At 43.7% G+C, this 27,118-nt stretch overlaps 1 protein-coding gene across 1 annotated transcript; it reads right to left on the reverse strand.

Annotated features, from left to right (window-relative positions):
* Nucleotides 1-2,615: 2,615 nt before the first annotated feature.
* On the reverse strand, nucleotides 2,616-27,086 carry RPA1 (replication protein A1). Its single transcript, XM_090026625.1, has 17 exons — nucleotides 26,958-27,086; nucleotides 26,503-26,550; nucleotides 26,118-26,196; nucleotides 25,519-25,627; nucleotides 24,747-24,835; nucleotides 20,635-20,727; nucleotides 19,127-19,256; nucleotides 18,188-18,290; nucleotides 16,959-17,027; nucleotides 16,623-16,815; nucleotides 15,464-15,603; nucleotides 13,625-13,773; nucleotides 10,882-11,014; nucleotides 9,979-10,155; nucleotides 7,272-7,379; nucleotides 4,066-4,152; nucleotides 2,616-3,675 (listed from the first exon to the last, which is right to left on the reverse strand). Exons 1-17 carry the CDS (start codon nucleotides 26,988-26,990, stop codon nucleotides 3,568-3,570), a joined length of 1,848 nt encoding a protein of 615 aa, XP_089882751.1. The 5' UTR covers nucleotides 26,991-27,086; the 3' UTR covers nucleotides 2,616-3,567.
* Nucleotides 27,087-27,118: the final 32 nt, after the last annotated feature.

The raw sequence follows: 27,118 nt of genomic DNA on the forward strand, positions 1-27,118 counted from the left end.
AACCCGATCTCTCAAAGACTAACACATAACATAAGCCTGCTCGCATAGGGATCCAACTCCAGCTTTGAAGTCATTAGGTTTCTCTGTCCTCATTACTCTTATTTGGAGGCCGTTCGAGGAACTTCACTGCTGTGCTAATTAGAAAGCATCTATTCCCAGACTACACATATTTATGGCCAGTTTAGAACCCTTTCAATTCTTGTGCCAGAGTTGTATTTAAATGGCTTGTATATCAACTGTACATTTAGCCTCCAGCACATTCGCAGGCAAAAGTCATACTCCTTCTCAGTCTTGTCTGGCTAAGCTAAACAGGCCAACATTGTTTACTTTCCTCTTGGAAGAAATCCTTTCTTCTGACTGGACTTCTAACCCATCTTGGTACTTGTTCACATTAAGAAAGATGAATTCCAAGTTGTGAGACCAGATCGGTACTCCGAGATTGTCCTGAGCATGGCGTTAATGCACCCTGGTCTGTCCAGGAAACACCTTTGCTGAGATAGGTTATGATCACGTTCACTTTTTCACAGCTGCACCACACCAGTGGCTTATGGTCCCCTCTGATCAACAAGTACATCCAGTCACTTCTCCTCCTCACTAGTTCCCCATGGAGGAGCTCCCAACTTATAGCACCAATTGTTTAGTCCCTAAATGTATCGTCCTGCACATGGCACTAGCAAATTTCTTTCCATTTCTATTTCTCCACCCCTTAATGCCACTCCAGTTCTTCTTGTTTCCCAGTCTTCCGCTGTGTTCATCCTTTCCCACTGCACGCTAAGTTGCTAAATCCCTCCTTCTGAACATTGCCCAGAGACGACTCCCGGCAGTAAAACACACTACACATTGCTCCAGGCACCTGACTGACAATCACCCCTCTGCAGACCTTCCAGCACCAAACTCATTGCCCACTGACCCGTAACAGCCTGGACCATGAGCTTCCAGAGCACAACTGCCAGGCCTTTCTCCAATTTCAAATCAACTCCCTGCGATGAGCTCGGCGCACAGCTCTAGGACTGTGGCTTTTTGCCCCTTCTTCAAAAGTTCTGCCCAGGTTTGCCTTGTGAGGCCATCCCACTCCCCAGCGCTCACTTCGTAGTCCCACAAGTACCCATGAACAAATGGACAATGAATTTCTGCAGCACCTGGCAACTTTGCTTCACTGTCTGCATCATCCAGTCACCTTAAATTCTCATTTTCACTGCGGCACAACCAGCTGCTTGTGGAAGTCGCTGAAGTCCCCACAAATAGAGAACCAGACACTGGAAAAGAGACGCAAAAACTCCGCCGATCTGCACAGCATCTGCACTTGTGGCACGGAAAAGCGGATTATAGGATGCTGCTGAAGGAGCATGGGTATTTAAAAAAAAATCAGTGGAAGAAAGGCAGGTTATGCAAAAAATTGTGGGATACAACATTTCTCCTAAAAGTAGGCGTATCGGGTCAAGTTCCCACAATGCTCTACAAAAATCTTCCGCAGAGCGGCAGGCTGTACGGTGTTATGAGAATGCTGGAATACTGTTCCATGTTCAGCCCCTTTTTCTGGGGAACTTCTGGGGAAGTTGGACAGACGTCCAACTTCACTGGCATGTGCAATGTCAGAAGCGAGCACATGGTACTGTAAAACGCTCCAGCGTGGATGCAGCTGAACAGTGAGAGAAGTGGCCTAAAAGACTCGCTACACGGGAAAGCGTCATACTGTATTAACACCTTGTTTTCAGTAATCTCAGCTCAGGAGGGAAAGGAAGGGAATGGAAGGGAAGAGCAAAACTAAAAGACTAGTTGACAGAGTAGGTAGATAGATTATCACTCCTAACCCACAATTTGTCAATCCCAAGCAGTGTTGAAGACCATAATTTTCTAGTCAACACTATATAAACAAGGTCAGAGGGAAAAAGTGCTTCCATAAAAATTCTGAGGCATCAGCAAAAGAACCAATGCAACCCACTCACTATCTTCACAGTCCAGGAAGCAAAAAGGGGCTGCTCATACAGTTAATGGCCCTGGATTGATGCCCTTCACATCCATCAGAAACAGCACGTTTAGGTCCTAAATTAAAAGGGCACCTGAACTAACAAGACAAGCAGGATCTCTCCGGAGGTAGAGTGCACGGGATGAACGCACAAGACACCTCGGCATTATAGTGCCCAAAATAAAATTCAGTTTTGCTACCACACCAAGTGCAATACTGCCTGGTTGCTTGGAGCTGCGCAGCAAATGCCACGCTGTGAGCTGCAGCCGGGGAACACATAATTAATGTGATTAGGAGCACACAGAGCTAGCATGCTCTGCTGACTGAAAAGCCCAGTAGCATAATTACTGTTTTCTGTACTAGCTCACTGTCTGTACAAATCTCAAAGCCTGGTTAGTTTTAGACTGCTGTGTAAACGTCAATAAAAATCCCAGAAGTGCCAAATCATCAGCATTCTCAGGCACAGAAACGGTGAAAATATCACTGCATTTCCATGCTGCCAACATTAGGCAGATCTCCATTCCTCAGTCTAACCTTAGAGTTCGTAATAAGGTAACATCTTCCCCAAGTGAATGCTTATTATGGAAGCTAATTAATTGCTTTCCAGTAATGAGAAGTCTTTGGTGTTCAAAGAAAGCAGAATACACTATGCAGAAACTAAATACTGTTTATTGAAACAAAGCTGTAAAATAAAGCTCCCCCCCATTTAAAGACATGTTTCCGATTAACAGTAACAAACAAAACCAAAGAAACTGCGTACACAAACATAAGAAATATGTATAGGTAGGGAGCGTGAGCTATCAGCAGCCAAGAACACAATATTAATTGAAGTGAAAACTAAAGCAATGCTTTGTAGTTGCCTAGATTTCCCTGGGGGATGGAGAGTCAATGCTTATCAGCCTTCCTCAGAAGAGACAATTTTGATTAATATCAGACCCATCTGACTCAGACTATTAAGCCCTGAAGGAAGGATATTCTTCAGATATAAGAGATACGTCTTTGATTAATAATTCTACCATATTGCCATTCCAAGCATTAACAACTCCATGGCACCTGTGGAAAGAGAAAAGCCTTTGAATTCTAGGGAAGAGGACTGCCTCGTGCTAATAGACCTGTTCTCCGTGGTCTACATCACAAAGCTGCACGACACTCTCCCTCCTACCCTCTGCAGAACAAGTCAAAGTGCCATGGTTGTCACAAGTGTCTTGCATGTAAAACATACTGGTTATGTAATCTGGCTTTAAATCTATGAAGAAGAAAAAGTTACTTCAGACATGTGTACGCCTTGTCTAAAGGTAATGAAATCTTAACAGGTCAGTATGCCTATAGGAGCCAATGCTGTTTTGTCTAGACATTCCTCTTCAGCTCCATCATAGTTTAATAGTCAATGCTGGCATGGCCATTTGTTGCAGTTACACTAGTAGCATAACTGCACGAGGGAATCCATGAAATCATTTAGCCCACTAGACAGACTCCTATGCGCTGTGTAACTAATGCCAAACTGCCACGTAAATTGATTTTTTAAATCACCCCAAGTCCAGCTCTTTAGTTATTCTGTTAATGTTCTAGCTCCAGCTCGATCACCACCACCCTTCCTTCTTTCATGCTTGCTGCGCATTTTTTCTGATGCTCGTGATCAACCTCTTGCAGTGTTCTTTGTAGCTCACAGGCTTCACGTCTATCGCGGTAGCTTTAATCCGGGACTCGTCCTTTGAAAGAGAAAAGTGGTACGTAAGAGCAGAGGAGGGTTCTGTGCCCGAGGCCCTTTGTTCTAGGCTCTCCTTGTTCCATGTGGCTTCATTACCCTTGACAGAGTCAATTCAAGCATGAAGTTCTGGCTCCCAGACTTTATATCACATGAAAACAAAGCAACAAGCTAGATTTTGTTTATCACAGAAAGAAGTAGCGTCACAAAGTGACTCTGGCCCTTCTTTCCTTCCACGCTCCCATACTCAGGACAAATAGTGCTGAATGTCAGTGGAAACCCCTGGAGGCTGATCTTTCCCCATAAATAATGTAAAAGGAGGAAGCCATTTCCTATGAAGACTGATCTAGATGTTGCAAGCTATATGCCCTGTCTGCCTGGTGGGGGTACTTACGTTGTAAGTCTCCAGCTTGACTCGAATCTTGAACTCAAATGTGTTGAAGAGGGCATTTTGGAGCACTTCATCAAATGCCTGCTCATTCTGTGAGGATAAAGACAAAGGCATGAGTTGATGGCATTGCAAGTTTCCAGCTCCACCATCCACTCTCAGAATGACTCGGGTTTTGTAGAGCTTGAGGTAAAATTGAAACAGACTAGGTAAGTCAATGGAAAAATAAGAGTTCAGTAAAAGTATTTGGGGTGTTTGGAGGACTAGTCTTCCAGCAGATTGTTTTGGGCTCCGAAATTGTTGCTGAATTTTAATTTTTAAAATATGAAGTTTTTAGTCCAAAAGGAGAGAACTCTGGATTGGCCACGTGATGCGATACACAGCTGTCCTTGGTTTGCCCGAACCAATATGAAGTTCCCTTGGTGCTTCTTACCCGGGGTTAGATGTGATGCTTAATTACAGTGACTGAAGTGCCAACAGCTCGCCAGCCATTTCACTACTCAGTCTTAGACGTATTCAGTTTCTGTGTTTATCTAATGAGTCTGCATTCAGCCTGCACATCTCTGCGTTTTAGGACGTTTGAAAGGGAACTGCACAAGTGATGCATATTCTGCATCATTCAAAGACTCTTAAAATGACAAGACAAAGCACCCAACAGCAACAACAACAAAAAAGTACAGAGATTTCTTTAAATCCCATAGCCCCTGTGTGATATCAGTAAATAGGTATGAATGTCTTCATTATGCAGAAAGCATGCAATTGTCAGACCCAGGAGTTGAACCTACATCTTGCAGCTTGTAGGTCAAGGCTTTGCCCGTTCCCTCAAACTGCTGCTGCACCATGCATTCCCTATTTGTGTCTCAGTACTTCAGGAAGCACTACCCCACACCTGCCTGGCTCCTTCCATGGTCACTTGCAGAAAGGTAACATAGGTGGCAAGCAGGAGCCCAGTTCTACAGGCTGCACAATTAGGCACATCCATTCCTCAAGTGATTCTTTTCCTAACTGTCTCCAGGGCCTAAAGGATGAGATGCTACTCTCACCACACTCAAGACCTAGACTGCACTTCCAGCTTAATCAGTAGGACAAAAGAGAATGCTGCCATTACTGGACCAGTTGCCTCTTTAGACAGGGCCCTGCGTTTCCCCAAAAGCTTTGGCAACAAGGCCTGGACACAGCAGATCAGATGAAAGAGCCTGCAGAATAAGTGCAAAATGGCCTTTCCTGCCGTCATCCAATGCCCACCAAAATTAACTGAAAGACTTCCACTGACTCCAGAGGGTATCGTACTAGGCCCTCCAGGGAAAGAGGCCAGACCAGAAAGTACTGCAAGCATACCAAGCAAAATTTTGAAGGCCCATAAAACTGTCAAATCAAAACCAGTTTTCTGTGGAACACAGAGATATTTCTCCACCAAGCTACACTTCAGCTTTTTACCCTTAGCCCTTTCCACTAAACAGCTCTTCAGAAAAAGCACTGCAAGTTGTTTCTTTGGTAATTAATTCACTCCCTGCAATTCTCCTTGGACTCAAAAATGGCCAAAGCAGTCTTGCTCAGACTCAGGCAGAGACTAAGCATGGCTGACAAATGAGAGTTAGGATAACTGAAAACAGGGAGTTAAAATGAAAAAAAAAACAAAAAAAACCAACTACGCAAATTTAATCATGATAATGACCATCAACACACCTCACGGGGAACAGGTGAGTCACTCGCTACTCTGCTTCCAAAATAATCAGATAATTTATATAGCTGACAGCTAAAAATATGTTGGCTGGCCTGTACAGCAGGATTTATATCAGAGATGGGGTCCGGCAGGAGCTAACGTAGGTCAGTTTTGAATATACTTGGCTTAATAATGACCTGCCTGGTGTTTCAGACTGACACCCAACCATTTCAAAGGGAAATGAGCTGTGGTAGAAAAGAGGCACAAATAAATGGAAGAATATGCTGTCTTTTTTACTGAAGTTTAAATGGTTTATAGCCTACCCTAAAACTGTTCTGATCTGATGGGAAAGACTTTTAAAACTCCTCTCAGCAAACGATCCATTTAAAAAACTATTATTTTTGTAGGGCTCGCAAAAATTCATTCTGCTAAGCAGCGTCAGTAAAATTGGCCGTGGAAATGATCCAATGCTAAGGCGAACAACCAAACAGACAGCAAGGTTTCTGGCTTAGTCGCAACCTAGGTTATTTAGTCAGCTTTGCTTTAAACAAGCTTTTAAGAACACACTTGACATTTCTTCATATCGAGAAACATGAACAAAACTCTTCAAGACTCCTGAATGCTTAGTTGGGTGCAACAACGTAAATCCAGCCGCTCCTTTTACGGTACTCAGAGAATGTCATGCTTTTGACTGTTCAAGGACAGTTGGACACCAGTGCCTCCTGCAACTAATCAGCAGCCTCCCAGCTAAGGCTGTGAAGCCAGGGCTCACTAAGCAGCTGGAATATCTGCTGGTCCTCATGACAGCAAGGAAAATCTCAGCTGTTAGACATAGCAGGTTGGGGAAAAAGAATGCAGTCTACAGACAATGCTCAGACAGAGAATAATCCTGCAGGGGACAGACAACAAGAGCAGAGAACCCTGCCCTGACTCCTGGGCAGATACAATCCACCCCTGTAGAAGACAGCAGGTCAGGGAGAAGGGACATGACTGACGTGAACTTAGGCTGTTTTGAAGAAAAAGCTAAACGCCTAAAGAGACTCAACTCCTCAGGCTGGACAGCTTCACTGGTACTCCCTACCAGTTCAGCAAGGGTTAAAAAAAAAAAAAATGTCAAATTCCTGCAAACAGGTCTGAAGTTTCTCAGATACACCCTGCACATTCATTTTAACAAAGGAAGCACTGCCCTCAACAGGGGCTGTGCACACAGTAGTAAATGCCACTCTCCACTGCCATTAGCGGTACTGTGTGTGGATGTTACAGGATTAGGGCTAAGTGATTCAAAAACCCACAGAGAATCACAGGGTTGGAAGGGACCTCAAGTAGCATCTAAATCCAACACTGTTCCTAAACCAGCCCAGACAAATGCTTATTCACACACATTTCACACCATCTTTAAAATTACCTGTTACAGAGATGCCTCCTAAATAGGGGATCTGGAGAGGCAACAGGCCTTCATAAAGTAGCAACGTTTGCTATTATGGCTACCCGGTGGAAATAGAACCTCATATTCTAGATGTTTTTTAAAGGAGGAAGCTAATTGACTGACCTTTTCTTTTAGCTCTCCAAGGAAAGCAGTGTTTTGCCCAAGAATGACTTCTGCTGACTCCTGGAAACAAGTCACCCACTGAGTCTCCAGACAGTCTGCAATGATCACCTTAAGGAAAAAAAAAAGCCACAGACACTTCATCCAGATGCTTTTTATTCATGGAGATTCTCTTTAAAATTGAAGAGAGCTTTAAATTTTCAGTAAGTACATGTATTGCAGCTCCACGCATACCGCTTTTGTGAAGGCTTCTATTCAATGGTGACTGAAGTGCAAAAACCCTTTCGTGACTGTAATGACACAGTAGCACACTTCAACAGTAACTTGTGTTCAGTTACAAATCAGGGTCCAGGAAGGAGCCACCAAGATGATAAAACCAGGTACTCTGTGACTGCACACTGGGCATGGCTATGAAATACTAATGAAAATGTCACTCCAACAAACCCTTAGTTTCATAGTTAGTAGGGTCGGAAGGGACCCGAGCGGATCATCTAGTCCGACGCCCTGCCATGGCAGGAAAGAATACTGGGGTCAAACGACCCCAGCAAGGTGTTCATCTAACCTCCTCTTAAAGCCCCCCAGGGTAGGAGCCAGCACCACTTCACTTGGAAGATGGTTCCAGATCCTAGCCGCCCTGACCGTGAAGCAGCGCCTCCTGATGTCTAGTCTGAATCTCCCCTCTGCCAGCTTGTGACCATTATTCCTGATCACTCCTGGCGGTGCTCGGGGGAACAGGGACTCCCCCAATGCCTGCTGGTCCCCCCTGACTAGTTTGTAACAGGCCACTAGGTCCCCCCTCAGCCTTCTCTTGTGGAGGCTGAACAGGTTCAGGTCAAGGTGCGGCTGGCCTTCCTGACTGCATCCCCATGCTGCCGGCCCACGTTCATCTTGGAGACAATGATGACTCCAAGATCCTTTACTGCCTCTGCGCTGACGAGAAGGGAGTCCCCAGCCTGTAGGTATGGTCCTGGTTCTTCCTCCCAGGTGCAGCACCTTGCACTTGTCAGTGTTGAATCCCATCCTATTCTCGTCCGCCCACCCCTGTAACCTGTCCAGATCCAATTGCAGCCTACTCCTCCCTTCTAGCGTGCCCACATCCCCGCACATCTTAGTGTCATCAGCAAATGTGAACAGGTGCTTTTTACCCCCTTGTCCAAGTCACTGATGAAGACATTGAACAGTGCAGGCCCAAGGACCGAGCCCTGGGGGACCCACTGCCTACATCCCTCCAGGTCAAAAATGACCCGTCCACCACCGCTCTCTGGGTGCGGCCCTCCAGCCAGTTGGCGACACATCTGACTGTGTGGGTGCTGACACCACAGTTTCTTAATGAGAACGGGGTGAGAGACAGTGTCGAAGGACTTCCGAAAGTCCAGAAATACTATGTCCGCTGCTACCCCAGTGCAGCATGGCAATGAATGAGGTTAACAGCAAGAGGCACTGTGCCTTTTTTCATTCTGCTTAAAGAGCAGCAGAGGAGATGACTGACAACAGCCACACTGCACTCAGGCAGAAAAGGATGCATGTAGGAGCTTAGCATACCTACCTCATCTGGAAACTGAGACCGGCAATGGCAAACGTTCAAGATTTTTTGCTTGGGGTAACATACATGGTACCTTAAGCAGAACACTATGGGCGTCTCTAACTCAGATGCCCTACTTACGTATAAGAATAGACAGTCCAAGTGCTCTGCTTGGTGCTTTACCTGCCATCCACATCACCACCGCATATTCAAGAAATCATTCAAATCCAATTAAGGTGCACTGCCTCCATCTCAAACTACATTTTGCTCTGACACCTGGGCAGGAACAGCATGTAAAAAACTCATACTACCTCAAGAGCCCTGCAATAGCCAAGGACAATACAGGGGGAGGTAAAGATCAAGGACCAGTCTTTTGTGAATCTCTGGCTTCCGACAATAGGGCATTTGAAAACGGGAGACAAGTGGTCTGCAGTTCAGGAGTACCCTTCCCGCGTCCTTCCTACTCTCCACATAAGAGATTCTAATCCACAGGGTAGCTTGTACATCTCTAGATTTTCAGATGTAATTCCTGTTTGGAAGCACTGTTCATTTAATCCTATGTTAGCCGAAGTAATACTGCAATGATAGTTTTCCCTCCCTAAACAGACCCCCTGCACAGCACTTCTAAAAGCAAAGAAAACCTCTAATTTTCAGGCACTTTATAATGCAAAAGCTGAAAGACGGTTCAATGCTAGTGGTGCAAGCACACATCATGATAACGATTCGCAGACACAGTACGCTGAAGTAGGCTGCATTAATGCATGAGAGACAGAACAATACCTACAAAAGAATGAACTAAATATAGGTATCAGCTGTAAGAGTGCAATTACTGCTCTCCAGAAATGCCATTTTACATTAGTTTATCTTCATAACTGAAGAGGCGTGGGCCATCTGTACTTTGCACTGCATGCTACACTTAGAAACCAAAATCAACTCAGTTAGCTTGAAACTTTTTGGCAAAAAGAAAAGCTTAATTGATGCACAAAGAAACAAACTGCTAATCAGCTCAATGAAACCCTCCTTACATACTTGGTTACAGCCTATATGCTATTTACTGGCTATTTATCTGCAGGGACCATACATCGGAGCAGCTCTGATGCCCCAGTCTCACAAATAAAAGGGTTTGATTCGGTTTGTCCAAGGCATATAGTCGGCGAGCAACAGTATTTCAGCTAATCCTTTACTTACAAAGAGGATCATGCGATACTTGAAGTTGGGGAACTCGCGATTACATTTTTCACAGCGGTACAGTCCATTCTGTTGGTCTATCACTTTCTTATTGCAATCTTGAGCTGGGCAAGCCTGGTACATGCAGTTCTCTTTGCGCAGTTGTACCACTGTGGCCACACAGCTAAAATAATCCGCCTGCAAGAATGAGCATAATATAAAACGCAAACCACTGGGATCATTTCAATTCTGAATTCTGAACTAATTGGCAAGCATGTAGCCCCCTAGCTGGATTTTGATGACTAATAGGCTTAACAGGTACAGGTCACTGGGACGTGCAACTCAAGTCTTCTGTTGCCACTGCTCTTAGGCTCCATTAAGTTAAATGAAGCCCCTAAGGCAAGAATATTTTTAAATCTTCATTGAACCATGTTCTCAATCACTAGTTGATTAGACTGACTGAGTATATTTGCTTTCCCACCATACCTATTCAAACTGTGGAGCTAAGTGTACCATTCATTCTCTCATAAGATCTTGTTTTCATCCTCTCATCTTTTTGGGGGACTAACGTTACAAAAGGCAGAGAAAGATCCCTGCATTTGTGTTACAGTGAAACACTTGATCTGACTGCAGCTTGCAAGACAAAAGCCACAAGAATGGCCAGGCCAATGGTTCAAGGCCTCTCCTCTGACAATGGCCAGGACCACACTTCAAAAGAACGAGGTACTTCAAAATAGACAGTTAGGAAATAACCTGCCTATCACGATGCCATGACTCAGTATCTTGATTAACCCCTATGTAAACTTAATGAGACCAGACATCCTAGGAGGTTCATTAGATAACCTTCTAACAAACACCGTACCTTGGTAAAACCCAGTTCATTTTCTATGCAGAATACACAGATAGTGTCTAACTCTACTTTACCTTATCTCCTTGCCCTAAGTTCTCAGATTTAGATTCATACAGAGTTTTCCAAATGGCACTTCCTCCACCTGTTGATCCACCTCTCAGATCAGAGATTGAAGTACATTCCAAAGCCTGCCCTTCCGAGTCAAACCTGAAAAGACACACAAATTCCTCCTGTTTTGGAAAGCAGACCATATGAACTTACCCAAAGCTTATATTTAGTTTTGCGTGCTTAATAGAAGAGGGGGTTTTATCAATGACTTGCACAGGAAACAATTACAGTAACCTGTGTATACTGCACACTAAAATAGCATTTCAGGATAAGTTAATATTCTGTTTTAATTAGCACAGTATTTTATAACCTTAGAAAGGGGGGCAAATTCTGCTTTTCGTGACCACGACGGGTGTGCCAGCTAGCGGTCAAATGAGGCACTACATTCCTCTTAGAAGCAGCCAGATAACAAGATTTAAGGGCAACAGCACACTTGTATAATTAGAATTTAATTACATGATACTATTATTTTTGCTGCAGCTTTGAAAGAAAAGGAAAGATTGAGTTTAACCAATCATATTTCCTGTGTTAAAATAAGGATCTGTCCATCAGTGAGGCTGGTGCCACAAACCCTGCCCAGACGCTTTGTGATTTCAGTGGAGGAGCACATCTTTTGCAGCAGAAAGCTCATTTCAGCCATTTCAACCCTTCCACAGATCACCATCCATGAACAAATAGCCTACTTTTGAATGCAAATGTAGTTATCTTCCTGAAATACGCTGTTAAATAGGCTGCCGAGTGCATGTGTGTACGGCTAACAGTTTCAGAACCAAAAGCAGGCAGAGCAAAGGCAAGGGCTTTATAGGAAGATTAGTCTTGATCCATGTACGTTTTGTATGATGTTGAGGGAGACCCATGAGGAGAACTCATGGAAGGAAGGACTCCAGCTTGGCAACTGTCAAAACAGAACTAGGATTTGCAGAGGGAGGATAAAAAGCACACGCATTCTTCTAATGAAATCTGGTTTCAATGTCAACAGCTCTCAAGGCCCCAAGCTTGTCTCCCAACTCCTTTCTGACTGTGCCCAGTGGTGAATGAAAGGCTGAATTATGACCCTGTCTGTTCCCCGTTCCCAGATCAGAAAAGCCTGGGGCCACGTGGTGGGGGACAGACAAAACACCCTCCAACAGCTCAGTGACAAATCACACTGATAGTCTTACCAAATAGCTCTGTTGACCCATCTTCCAAAGGATGGAAGGTCAGTCATTATGAACCTGAACAAAACCCTGATACCTTTAAAGACTAAAGCAGAAGATCCCAAAGATCAAAGTGATTACTGATGCCCATCTCTCACTTCACTGAGGACGCAGAGAACCCGGTTTCACAGTGTTTGTTTAGCTTTCCCTAGGGTGGATTTGCAGTTCCTTTGGGAAGCTATGCACTGCTCCTCCCTACTGCCTCCACTGTATTCATATGCAGAACACCTTCAATTGATCAAAGGTTTGTGCATGTAAAGTCATCACTGGAATTCTACCTCAACTGTTGCTGGAGAATAACTCTAACTGCCACAAAGGTCTCAATTATAACCTGGATTAACTTGCTGAACAGTAGCTGCAAGCAGCCTGAAACACAATAATCAACAGAATTCCTCCCCATGTTAGTTACCCAGTTCATTCTGTATTATGTTGCAGTCTGCAGCTTTTTCTTTGTAACTTAATCCCAAATTCCTAGGAGAGTTAAACTCTCATCCTCATCTTTGAGACTATACACATCTGCTCTTATCTTTGATCTCATACACAAACACAGGACTGGAAGGAATCTCTCCCCACTCATCTTCCACCACACTCCTTCAGTTTCTTCCACAAGGCACCCTATACCAGGCCCTCCTCACCCCATTCAGGTCTCTTTTCAGACCGCACCTATTTTGCAGAGACCAAGCCTACACGTAGAAAAACAAACAAAAATGTTATAAGGAGCCCAGTGTATATATAAAACCCATAATCACTCATGATTTTTTATCCTCAAAACCTAGGAGGTATGGAACAACTATACCCATTTAACAGATCGAGAACACAGGCACTATTGCATTTCCAGATATGACTTGCCAGAGTTACAGAACAACCTGACTGCAGCAGGAACTGAATTCAGGACTCAAGTCCTAGTTCAGTGCCTTATCCACTAGACCTTCCTTCTCCTCTGGGAGTGCTGTACCTTACTGGAAGGACCTGGAATCTAGCAGCACTAACAGGCACCTCTGGAATCATACTATTTTGCTAATAAAATGTTCTTTTGCTATTAAACCACAAAGATTACCTGAGAAAGCAACAAGGGAGACACCGATACTTCAAGAAAGCTTTAAAAGCCAGAAAACAATACCCCCAACCCATACTAACTGAATCCATAAGATCTAGCAAAACACAAAGTCCACGGGAAAAAAAAATGTTCTCAGCTAAAACCCATAGAAGCAGAGTTGCTAAAAGTCTGATTTTATGCTGCCTTCCAAGGATCTGGGTCAGCACACACTGCTGCCACTCTAATTGCTTCTACTCCAATTCTTCAAGGTTTGTCATGGGATTAGAGGTTTGTCAGTTTAACAACTTTAAAACCAACCTCTCAGGACATGATGCCTCCAAGAGAAATAAAAATGCTTTTTCCTAGCCTCCAACCTTCTCTCCTCCTCTACTGCTCTGTAGACTGTTCTTTTGTAGGTTACGGAGGTAAGGGAAGTGAGAACAGTCAGAGTAAAGCAACACAAGCACATGGCCGTACCATCCTCGGAGTTTGAAAGCCTCTGGACTATCCGGGTTCATCACAAGCGTGCTTGAGCTCAAGACAGAGAGACTCCGGCCACCAAAATCAGAGACTCTGGCTCCTCTGATCGCCATGACAGGCTGTCTAGAACCATCAAATCTTTCAGCCTGTGAAGAGACAGAAAATATTAGTGGCATACTATGCAGTGGGTCGGGCCTGTGCCCATAATTCACAGATTGTGACAAAAAGACCAAAATTGCATCAGACTGCCTGGCTGTACTTAGCAGGTGCTATATCTAAGGTATGTCAGTGAGCCCTTGAAAGACAGTTATTAAATCACTGTTAAAGTGTTTTTAAGACATTGTTCTCCCATCTAATGGAGAGTCCCGGAGTCCTCAAATCCTACCATGTTTACAGTTAACTGGAGAACTAGTTTGGAAAGGGGGCGACTTCCGTCGAGAACAAAGGGCTTGAAAATGAATTTGTGGGAGACTTGCTAGGCAGCATCAACACATCGACTGGAGAACTTCAGTGGTCAGAGAGAAAATGCTGCTTTCAGGAGAGACAACCTTCTCATTTCTTTTACTCTCTAAGCCGAGTGCGCCTTATGCAGTTTTGTTTATGAAAAGCAAATGTATAACCAACATGTTTTTCTCTTTTTTTTTTTAATAAAATTTTGTTTCTATAAAATTCCTGTCCTCTGGGCATTTTCATGCAGATATTCCCAAGGAAGAAAGAGAGCCATGACCTCTCAAGAGAAGTTTGAAAGGAAAATAGTTTCTGAATAGCCATCAGATACAGGGTTTTATTCCGAGCAAGTTGTGCTGTCATTAGGCTGCAGCAAGTGAAGACAAGGGAAAATGTCAAAAAGTTTAAGAAAGAATATGGGCTGCCAGTGGTACTGGTAGCCCACATGGCCCAGAAAAAACATGGCAATGTGGTCTAGCACTTACAGCACCAATACCTGGATTCCTATCTTGCTTCTCCCAATAGCCAGCTGTGTGACCCTGGGAAAGTCACTTCCCCTCCAGGCCTCAGTTTCCCCATCTGTAAAACTGAGAGACTGGTATTGACCAACTTTGTGAAATGTGGAAATCCACCTGCAAACTGCAGTAGGCAGGAGCAAGGTAGCAGAGCCCTCCCCTACTCAGTGGTGAAGACTGAAGAACATGGCCAAGATTAAACACAGCAAGGGCCAATGTTTACGTTCAAGAAGTCTGGAGAGAGAGTACATCACCATGATCTCTCCTTGTGGCAGCAGACCAGTAATTCACTACCCAAACACTCTTCCCTGTAGCTTACTCGTCTTGTTATTGGGGGTAATGAGCTTCAAACTGAAATACTGATACCTGCAAAGGGTTAATTTAGCTCTTTATCACACTGTCTATTAGAAAATTTCACAAGTTTGTGAACACTTAGTTGCACAGCTTCTCTCCCCATTTTGCCACCTCCACCAAACACTGGCTTGGGTCAGGGTTCCAAGGAACCTGCCTTACAGATGAAGCTTGTCCCTGCCGGGCAGCTTTAGCCATTAGACTCTACGAATCAAAGAGCAACTCTTAACGCAATGCTGATGATCCTTCCTGAATCAGAAAGCTGTTTATCATCAACCTCTGCATTTGAGAGGCAGTGAATAGCAATGCTCACAACACACCAGACCAGCCACTGATAAACACAATTATTTGGATAAATATATAAAAAAAAACAGCCCGACTCATCTGGCTGAAGCCAAATAAGTCTCTTGCACCTCCCTAAATACTCAGGAGCTGCACTTCCTTGCCACCTGCCTCAATGACATCATATATCCAGTCCTCTTTCAATATAACTGAAGGCTGAAAACGGTAACAAAGCACATACCTCATCTCCCCATAGAGTTGTCGTCACCATCTTTCCAGATGTATCTATCAGATACACATTCCTCTTAGACACCTCCCTATTGGTAGATTTCACTGTAATTTTAGTGACATCATCATAGCTCTTACAGATTCCAATTATATCTGAAAAGTAGACATCATTCAGTTAGGACTGCTTGAAGGTCACAGCAGGAAAAGATAAGAAGACTAGAAAGGAATACTCAGTGTCAGATTATATCCTACAAGATCCTAAATTCCTATTTTAAAAAAAATCTTATATGTAAAATACAGGAAATATGCATATTAAAGTGAAAAGGTTCTTAGGGAAGAAATAGGTTTTGATTTTTATTCTGTTGATGAATTCTGCATTCACAAAAAAGTGTCACAAAAATTAAATCGATCAAGGTACTGCGCAATCTTCTAGCATTACACTTTGTGGAAACCCTTCATCTTGACCCTCCGGCACCACCTACTGTTCCAGCAGAAGTTTCTCAAGCAAGGTATTACAAATTGCTTATAACAAAGCTAGCCATCTGCTAGGAACAATGATGAGGGCAAAGACTCGCTTGTGATTCAAATTCACTTGAAAGGTAAGAGGCCAGTATACTCCTACCTGTATACGGCACTAACTGCTAACAAACCTATTGTTAAATCTCCTAATCAAACGCTTCTGAATCAACAGATTTCTCTCACATGCACACAAGTAATAATTTCTGCCTCACCAGTCTTCCATGTCATTTTTTCTAGTGTGATCTTCCCAAGTTAGAGGAAAAACTTCAGAGCTTCCAGCAAAGCAAACCAAAACTTGCATCCAAATGCCAGGATTTATGCCACAATCATTGCAGAGATAATTAGATGAGAAAGGTATGCATGCAGAATGAAAAACCAGTCTTCCTCTGTGCCTTGCTTGGAAAACTGATGATTGCAATACACGTACCTTCTTTCACTCTCTTTAATTTACAGTGCAAGTTGGCAGATAGAGTGCACGCTGTTCATACAAAAGGACCCAAACTCCCTCGTGGAGAAGCTACCAGAGGCATTCCTAAGGGCATGACCACTGAAGCAACATCTCAGTCCCACTGTGCTATGGATTATCCATCTCCTGTCCAGGTTCTTGGTGCCACAGGACCCATTTTAAGCCCCATCTTACCACATAGACTCACCTACAATTGAGTCTTTGCTTCTGTTCTCTAACTCAGAGATTGGTACAAAATCGAACTGAACAGAGGGAAGATGTTGGGAATCCTCACAGGGCAAAACCGAAGTCTCACTATTGAATGTAATCTCATAGTCATTCTTCACAGCTGAAAACTGCTTGTTAGCTGTCTTCAAATGTCCTTTGGTGAAGAAATACACCTGCAGGAGGAAACGATGAAATAGAAGAGACCCTCACTATTAGACACTGCACATGGCTAACATTTGCCACTAAACATCCGGGGTACTGCATAAACAGCTCTTTACTAGCTCATATCCGACTCTGAAAATAAATAATACTGTACCTTGTTCAATTCAATGATGGGAAAGAACTTGTCCACTTGATCACCGAACGCAGTAGCTCGAATCTCACCCTGAAAGAAAATGTGACAGCTGGTCAGAAATGAAATTCAGCATGCACATCTTTCCAATGCAGAATGGCACCATGCTTATAGCTGTGGAATATTCTGCAGGGCTAGCTCTAGGCACACAAGAAACAAACACTAAATGTCATACATTTGTAGGTATAGCTAGGATGACAACCTCTGTGGTTGACCACCAAATCTTATCTCCAAGTCCTGTTAAACCACATAAAACTCCTGAATATGGTTCAGTAATGAGTACAGTATATCATACTGTAACACAGAAACAGCTCCATACACATACATTCAAAGCCTGCAGCATTATGCTACCGATTAGGCAATATTTTTAGATATGTCATTTACCTCCACAAGTTAGAGGATGACACCAGACGTGAACAAAGCCTTTCCCCAAGTGATACTTAATGACAGAGTTGGATTTCTACTAGATAAGATGTTTGTGCAATAGAAATATTAAAAATTAAAACAACAACTACCAGTCAAAATTTAACAGCATGCAGAAAAGCGAAAGAAATGGCTGAGGACCAATGTGTCAGAGAAACTACGAACCACACATTTGGTACTAAAAATAATTTCACATACACAAACAACATTTTATGCAATGGGGAGGCTATAAATTTAATCAAGAGGTCTGAATGACAGATTAACCAGATCTTGGTCCCCTAAATACACCAGAGAAGGAATTTCCTTGTCATTCATTCATATACATTCCAATTTCCTAATTAAGATGAGTTTATTTGAAGTGTGCGTCTCCTTTGGACATCACATGGGTTATATAACAGCAATAGGATTTGTCTGCCAATCCAAGGGAGAGCACTGCAAAGCAGACATTACATTGTCTATTGATGGAGATACCAGATGCTGGCACTGTAATCATCTTCGCCGCATACCAATATCGGACAGTGCTGATAAAAGGTCACTTAAATGCCATGTTTATCACTCATTTTATATTAAATGAGCTAGATGGAAAAAGCAATGCATTTTACAGCTATGAGTGAATGAATGTGGAACTGTAAGATACATTTACATCCTGTAAAATACCCTTTTCACGTAAAAGATCTGCTCATTTCCTGTTCTCTGTCTTCACAAAAACATGAACTTTCTGCTCCAAACACTGCAGTACTTTGAGCCTACTGTAACAGATCAGCACTCACACTTTGATCAACTAGCTCTATGGAGAACAGCTTTCCTTCACCACGGGAATTGCTCCAGGTGCGGATCTGGCTTTTTTGGGTGACTCGAGCACATATGGTCCACCTAGAAACACAACAGTAAGAAACAGTGTCCCATGTCCTTTTTCAGAAGAGCCTGTTATCTCAGAAACTACAGACTTTAACACCTAAACATAAAACCTCACTTTCCATTGTAATTCAGTGATTCTTTAAAAAGGGTGTCTAGTCTGGCCCATGGAGACGGAATGCAGTTCTATAGAAGCAACGAGAGTTAAGAAAACAAGGCCCATAGGTAAACCATACAGAATGATAAAGCACTGAATGATTCTCCCACTTTAGAAACAAGCTTTTAATATTTCATTCGTCTCAGAACTATTCCCAAAGCAGCAGTTTGTCCTTAGTGAAAGGCCACGCTCAAACTCAAGAGCCCAATTTTAAGGTTCATAGTTTATCAGCTGTTAAGAACCAACACATCAGCTCATATAATTTAAGCTTCTGCCATTTCCAAAATGCTTTTAAACAGGACAGCATTTCTGCCGTAGCCAAGGGTGAAGGAGTTTATGGTAAAGCAAGTTAGCAGACTACGGAAAGGAAGCTTATAGTTAAACTTGTCAGTTGATTTTAAACCAATATACAAAGACCTCAATTTCAGCAGGGCCAGAAGACTTGGGAATCGTTTTACATGAGACAATCCAGAGTCTAAGCACAGAACACCAAAAAACAAAGGAACAAAGGGTAAGTACAAAATAACCCAGCACTGCTGCTTCTGAGAGTTGCTGGTACCAAGTGAATAATATTTAAAGAAGAATTATTCGACACATTTAACACAGTTTTTGGGAAGCAGAAATGTAACTTTAGGCAGAAATGTAGCTTCATGCATACACTATCTTTTGAACATAACTGATAAAGAGGATAACTCACTTGGATTGGTATGGGTTCAGACTGGCAATTGGTACCACCTTGGACTGTGATCCACCAGGCGTATTAAATAAGCTGGTACCAGTCGATTTACCAGACTCCTTTGAAGGTGCATAGTACTTAACAGTAGGACCTAGAAAGGAACACAAAAGTTCAGTTATGTTACCCGAGACAAAAATATGCGACTGTCCACCTTTGCCGTCTACGTATAAAAAAATAAGAGGAGAATATTGCCATGTGGTGGTGCCAAGCTTAGTACCACTATTAAACTACAGCAGAAGCTCTCACTAGGCTACAGGAAGATGCCCACAAATAGAAGTTTTGCCTAAATCTGTGTGGGCATTTTACTCTGGTATGTAGGCAGCAAATAAGAATATTAAAATTAATTCACTGCTCTAGAGTATTTCTACCATGTCACAAACAGCATCTGGTTTGTTACTGAAAACCATGCCAAAAGAGGAATGCTGCTCAACTCTTTTATGACTTTTACATCACAAGTGGACTAAGAATTGCAGCTATGGAGAAGGTGATCAGTTAAAGACATCAGCTAAGCATCCACTGATTAATCAGCAGTGACAAATCAGCATCACTCAGATCCGGCAAGCATAGCTTCAGCCCTGTATCTTCTCAGAGAACCACCAAGGAACAATGCCTCTTAACCAAATATGCTACTTTTCTGATTTTAGGTGCAGCTGCTAAATCTATATATCCTCTTTTATATACATATAATCTGTCACACTCAAAACCAAATTTACTTTAAAATTCTCTCATTTCAGCATCTCTCAAATATTTAAGTCGAGCTCAAGACAGGTCCAAGTCTTATTCAAAGCACAAACTCTGACTGAAAGAGGTTTTTTTTTATTTTAAAAATAAGTCTGCAGCTAGGCAGACAACTGAGATGCCAGTGTCAGCCCAGCATTATTTAAAATCTTCACCAGAAACTGGTATTTATAGAATCTCAACTAAATCTCAGTCCTGCAATATATGTTCGGCCTCAATAACTCAGCACTGATAACACACCCTTTTAGTCAGGTTGGAACCACAGCTTGTTTAGTTGTCTAGAGGGCATCATGGGGTTTCAAGTAATGATAAGGCATCACATAGGATGGATGTGCAACTTGTACAACTTCCCAAATGAGGTCCAGACTTTTTACTATGTTTTTTTCCTCAGACATTTTAAGATGCTCTCCACATTTGTCTCTGAAAGGAAGTTCTTTTGAAAAAAGATGTAACCTTTTGCTGCAAAAACTGAGATTCCAAAGATTTCTGTTCAGGGTTTTTCTCATAAATGAACGAGTGGGAAGCCATTATTTCTTTGTTGCTAAATATTTTTCCATCTTCTAGTTTACAGCTTTGTCTCTTTTCCTTGATATTTCTGAAGTGCTGTCCTGAAGCTGCCTCTACTCCTTGCTAAATGGGATTATCTAACTGGTTTTATTCTTAGTTGTAGACAAGTCAGACAACTCAATTCAACACTGCTAGTCAATAGTTAAAATACAGAAGTCCCTTACCTCCTGCTGCTGAGCTCCCATTCTGCTGCTGTGGTTTGCTGGGTGCTGTGTTGGCTGCTGAAGCTGAGGAACGCTGCTGCTGCTGTCCCTGGCCTGGTAATAAAAGGGGGAAATATCACTTAGTGCAGGAAACTTGAGATCAAAGCAATTAAAACTACCCTCACATACCTTTATGAGAACTCATTTTGTTGTCACAGGAGCACAACAGCACAGAACGTTCACTATCCTTTAAGCGTATCACAAGACTTGACAATAGTGAACCACCCTGACAAGGGACACAGCATGTAGGAAACTAGAAGAGGTCTCCAACGAGCAACAGCTTTCTGTTGTTATTTTAGAATAGCGATTCTCTGCCAGAGTTCTGCGGTACCATGGGATGCCATGAGATCCTTTTAAAGCACCATGGGATGGCCTAAAAATAAGAGCCCTGTCAAGTTTGCAAACACCTACACGATTCACAAATTAAAACCAGAGATTTCAAACAGAAGTCCATAGCGTCAAAAACATTCTGATCTCTTGTGGTCTTTCTGAGTTCTTTTCAACAGCATTGCCCTATTGTTTTTCTGTAGTCAAAAAAACCCAAGTAAAAGCTGAGACCTGACGTTTTTATGGGACGTTTTAAGTCTGAAAAGGTTGAGAACCACTGTTTACTGTTTCTACACACCTCTCCTTCTCTCAGAAGGACTTTTGTGCCATTCCATAACACATCACATGCAACCTCGTACAAACCTCCCTCTTGAAATGTAAAGAAAATGCCAAAAGTAGTACTGGATGAAGATCAACACAAGCCATAAAGAAACCTATGATATCTGGCTTTTAATATACCAGATATAGGAGGCACTTAGTTAGGGATGTTGGCCAGTATATCTGAGAATTCACTGCATTTCAGCTGCATGAAATGCCAGTCAACTGTAACTGTCTTATAGTTTTTAGCAAAGACTTTATATTATTGTCTCTTTTTTTTGTGTAACTGCCGCGCGGCACTCTCACATTTATGTAACCTTGAAGTGGACTGTTAATCAAAATGAATGCTTTGTACTTTTCTCCACTGGCATTAAGCTACACATGCGCATTCTGTAAATTTCATTTCTTATCTAAAAGTGTCATTTTTGCAGAAATGAAACTTATGTAGAAAATCTGCCTAGCAATAATTATGTAAAAGAAAATTATCCTATCTGTATACTATAGTTAGTGTCATAGAGGCAGTCCAACAAACATTTATAAAAGAGGCAAAAAGCAGGAAGCAGCAGAGACGACAACTGGAAAACTCTGTGGGCCTGATCACCCCGCAGACCGGTTCTCAGCCTCCCCGCCTGGGCGTATCCCAGCGAAGATAAAGGCCTCAGAAATCCGACAACTGACAACGATTCACTGTGTTACAGTATTGCTTTGTGTTTCCCAATTATGAGCCGTTGACCAGTTCTGGGACTTAAGGAGCCGGCAGCTGCACCTAGCTTTGGACTTGTTCCACTGTTGGAACGCAAGGGCTGGCTCTGGAACCTCGTGAACCAACGGACACCCTATAGAATATCCCATTCATGAGCTGTTGACCAGTTCTGGGACTACGGAGTCGGCAGCTGCTGGCTCTGGAACCCCGTGAACCAAGAGACCCCTTTAGTATCCGGCATACTGTAACTGAAGAAACATCGGAGACTCCGCTTCTCGACTGCCTCTCATCGTAGCTTAGACAGCATATCTACGCTCGCTATACTTGTATTTACTGCAACTTCGTTCCAACCGGCCTCCCCTCTTACTTGTAAGAGGGTGAGGCCAGGTGAGTGAATAAATCTTTTTATTTTACTCTATATCTACTCCGTAATAACTTTTATGACTAACATTCCATATCAATGAGCCGTTGACCAGTTCTGGGACTTAAGGAGTCGGCAGCCGCACCTAGCTTTGGACTTGTTCCACTGTTGGAACGCAAGGGCTGGCTCTGGAACCTCGTGAACCAACGGACACCCTATAGATTAAGAGACACTAACTACTTACTCTAAGTCGTCTACTTGTGCCAAGTCGGCGAACCTCGAGGGCGGCTAAGAGCTACCTCAATTCCGCCCCACAAGCCGCGCGCTCGCACAACTCCGCAAAGCCCGCGGCTCCCCTAAGCGGTGCCGGAGCCGCTAGCCCGGCATTTCGCCACATCAACCACAGGCACAAAAGTGGAATGTATAAGAAACAAGAAGCAGGAAATGATGTGTGCACAGAGCCGCCGGCACAGAGGGGAGGATAGAAACATAGCAGCCTAGAAACAGTGGGGTAGGAGGAGGGCACACAAGAAACTTGGTGGGGGGAACAGAGAAAAGCAAGCAGCCCTCGGGGCATGCAACATACTCAGCTTGTGGAAACAAAGCACCATCCTACCCCTAGTTTATTTTTAATCCCAACAAGGCTTTTACATAAAGGAAAACTGCTCGGTTAAGTGGTTACCACAGTATAGTCACAATGGTGAGCTGGTGACAGTTGTTTCCCTGGCAATAGACTGACGTCAAAATAGATCATGTATTTAGCTCCAAGATCCACTAGATGGAGAAGCTGGGCTTCACCCTTTACACCCAAAGTTTAGTTGTGTCAAATGCTCAAATTTCCAAATGAAAAAAATGCTCAGTTGTGGCCCTTATTCAGGGACCCAAATTCTTTCTGCACAGGAGACTCCTATGCCTATGAAATAAGAAAGCGTGCTAGGAAAAGGAAATACCTAAGGAATCTAAGATTACAAAGGATTCGGTATTAAATGAAGAGGTTTCTGAAAATTTGAGAAATATCACAAAGCTTTTCTTACTACTTATGCCTTTCTAATCTCTCATTAGCATTTTCACAAGAAAAACAGGCATATGTAGCTTTCAAAACTAAATCTAGAAAGCTGTGAAATGACCCACTGTCTCTAAGCAACAACATAACAACACCGAAACAGACAACCGCTCACAAGAAACATGCTATCATGTCACACAGGCAACTGGGAACACGTCAGCTGTGTACACAAGTCTGCGCAGTAAACACTGGTGTCTACAGCGATTCTACAATTCAGCAACATCTGAAAGTTTTTGAAGTAGTGATTAACTTTGTAACTGTCAAAAGGCAATTACATTGTTCAACTCACGTTCATGGGATATACGCTTCTTCCCCAAAATAAAGAGCAATAGAGAAGAATGGTCCACCTGGCACGAAGTGGGATCTTACAGCAACTAGTAAACTAGTTTTCTAGTCAGTGCAGCAGCTTGCTTGTCAATATGGGGGGTTTTTTCAGTCCTGCTACACAGGGTAGGCAAGTGTTACTCCTACAAACTACCAGGCAGGACAGTAACAATGGAAACAGAGTCTGTACATCTTTACCCTCTATTCTCTAAAAGGGACTATTCCTCCCATGCCACTGTGCCCCTCTCAGATTTCAACCTTTTATCTTCATAAATGTCAAGGACATCTGTTCAAAGAATATTCAGGCTTGTGTTTAAAATAACACACAATGTACTTCTCTCTACCCAATTTTGTTTTTTAATAACTGAATTTTTTTGTCTCAACTTTCAGACCCCCCAAGGGAAAAGCATACAAGCTGGAAAAAATATCCCACCTGAATGCTGCAGAGATCAAAACAAAAGATTAAAATGGAATCATGTAGGCAAAATTGTATCAGGATTCTACACCACACCCCCCAGTATGATAATTAGCTGTTTCTTTTTAATGGAGTAGTAACATCATGAAAATTCAAGACCTCCCCATACCAGATGGAGACAGAAACTGACCACTCAGCTTTGGGTTTGTATATTAAAGGGAGACACTATACAAAGGTTCCATGCACAGAACAGAGATTAAGGAACTGGAAATCATAGCTCTGGACAAGACAATTAGAGCCATGCAACTTAGGCATACAGTAGCAGTATGTCTAAAAAGACCAGAGGTTTGCGTGCTTGGATGACGCCAGGGCCCCTCTTAATTTTGGGATGGTTTAGACAATGACAACCCTCTCCAAAGGAGAGAGTAGATTAGATGACCAGCCCTGTTTTTCTATCACTTGAAATTTGACTCCCCTTTTTCATCAGAGTACACAGTTGAAAGACCAGCACAGCAGCAAGTCTCCAAAACAACAAAATGCCTTTGTGTGTAAAGTTACCTACCTTCATTGTATGGCACTGGATCACCAATATTTCCACGAACCACGTCAGCAGTGTGCAGAACCTCTAACTCCATCAATATAACCACTCTCCTAAAAACAGAACAGTTGGCAAGATACTCTATGGTTATCTGTCTTTGTCTGTCATAGGTTGCAAGTTTCATTTCTGCATATATAAAGGCACTACAATCACTATAGAATAGGTTCCCTGGGGAAAGTAATGTCGGGAGGAAACAGCTTCATTACCCACCAGTTTACAACATTCAGTAAATGCAAGCAGAAATGGTGTGGACTGAAACAAAACAACCTGAACAGTGCACGTGACACAGAGATGGGATAACAATTATTGCTATTTGCAAAGCCCTAAAAAACTGTGCCAGATTCCTTATATACTACCTGTCTTAAAAGTGCAGACTAAGTACAACTACGCATGCAATACAAAAGGCAACTTGAGGGAGAAGAGAAGGGTGGCAATAGAAGTTACCAAGATTTTGCACCTGCCTGAATTGCAAGTAATTTTGAAGGTTTTGTTACTTCGTCACAGACTGCAGTGGGGTGTTGGCGGAGAAAGCAGTCCCTTAGGTACGTCGGGCCCAGACAAATTGGTGAAAACTTTGAATTGCTCCCAGAAAACTATAAGGGAGCCAGTGCATACACTATGAGAACTGCCCTGGATACACCTATTTACTTCCCCCCCAAAGGCGCTTGAGCTCCTCTCTTCTACCCACTCATTCAGCCAATTCCGTGAACATAAATATTGAAACAAACATGAATACCTTCCATCTTTCAGGCTGTTAACAATGAACCTGTTCACCTGGCAGACACAGTGGGCAGACAAGCGCTCCTCTTCAACTAGAGAGTTCAGCTGTGTTGCCAACATAAAAGCTGCAAAAGAAAACAAAAACCCTTGGAAAGCTGCTAGCAGGTGACAGTCCTAAAATGGCTAATTGCAACTCCTATACTCAGATGAGTGGCACTGAATAGACCTAAGGTGTGCACATTATCACATATGCCAGCAAGTCATTTCTTGGCCATAAGCTGCATGTCAGCCACCCAAAGCTGGAGAACAGACTACAGCGTTCAGGCAGTGATTAACATAATCAGATGTGTAACAGCATGAAAAATGATTAAACCAAGCCGCTAATTCCTCTCAGATCTCAGCACATTTAGAAGACTCTGCTGATGATGGAACTGGTACCCACAGTTAACAAACATTTCAGGCGGTCCATGACAAGACATCAGAAAAAAGATGACCAACCCCAGAATGGAAACTGACAGCCTGCACCCACGCCCCTAACACCCCAGGGCCCTGCGCAGAAGCCTGGTGTCGACTCTGCCGCCGAGACAGGCACACTGACCCGCGCATTACACTTACAGGAGAGCGTGTTCACCCCATCGCTCATCAGCACGCGGTAGCGCGGAGGGCCGCTGCCTGTAGCAATAGCACGCGTGTTCTGCAAGGGAAAAGCAGGTGTCCTTAGGCCTTGCCCCACATTATTTGTGAAACAAACGGCAAGATGACACTTCTTCTGAAGACATGAATGGTAGAGTACTTTTTTTTTTTTTTTTTTTTTGGCTTTGCCAGCAACTAAAATGCATCATTATAGGCCAGGACCTCAGGAGCTTTGCACATGCAATCTGTTCCCCTGCCCAGCCTCCCCCCGCCCACTCGAGTCATGCCTCCGTGTGCACCCAGCCGACCCGCCCGCGCACGGAGCTGCGGCGACTGGGAGCAAGAAGACGCTTGTGCGAATACTCACAATGACTTGCAGCACAGGCTTGTTAACGGGCTCCCCCTGCATGATGGCCTGGAGAGGGGGGAAGAGAAAGGAGAAGGTCAGACTTGGCGCTGCTGGGGCAGGAATGGATGTGGGGAGAGAGACTGCAACTCCTTTCTCCCCTGCGGCCTCCAGCGTCTCTCAACCCGTCGTGAACGGGTCGTGAACGTGGTTTATACGCGGGTTTCCTTTCCTAGGGGTTTGGGTGGGAAGGGCCCTCAGCGGGTCCGAGCGCTGGGGGCACGCGGCCGGCGGCGAGGGCTGCTCGGCCCCCCGCACCCAGGGGCTGGGGCTGGGCGGGGCGGGGCGGGCCCTGGCCCGAGGGAAGGGCACCCGCCGGGTACACGGCCCCTGGCACGCTCCTGCCCGTGAAAGAGGAGCCGCCGCCGCCACGAGCCGGGCCGGCCGCGAGGAGCGGGAAACCCGAGAGCCCTCACCGCAATAGCGCCCGCGCTCAGACGCACAGCCATGGCGACACCAGCCCGCTCCCGCCGCGCCAAATCCCCCCGGAACGTGACCGGAAGTGCCGCACCGCGATTGACTGAGGTGCCGGAAGCGCCGGTGCCGTAGGACGGAAGTGCTGGGCTGTTATTGGTTG

This window comes from Crocodylus siamensis, chromosome 13 (genome assembly GCF_052110815.1).
Source record: "Crocodylus siamensis isolate JL-2025a chromosome 13, ASM5211081v1, whole genome shotgun sequence".
NCBI classification, from domain to species: Eukaryota; Metazoa; Chordata; order Crocodylia; family Crocodylidae; genus Crocodylus; species Crocodylus siamensis.

Excerpts from the sequence above, each read along its gene's own strand:
- RPA1 (XM_090026625.1), bottom strand. The coding sequence starts at position 26,990 with ATGGCTGTGCGTCTGAGCGCGGGCGCTATTGCG. Across the intron at positions 24,836-25,518 it reads AACAGCCTGAAAGATGGAAG|GAGAGTGGTTATATTGATGG; the intron begins GTATTCATGTTT and ends TTCTGTTTTTAG. Across the intron at positions 18,291-19,126 it reads CTGAACCCATACCAATCCAA|GTGGACCATATGTGCTCGAG; the intron begins GTGAGTTATCCT and ends TTGTGTTTCTAG.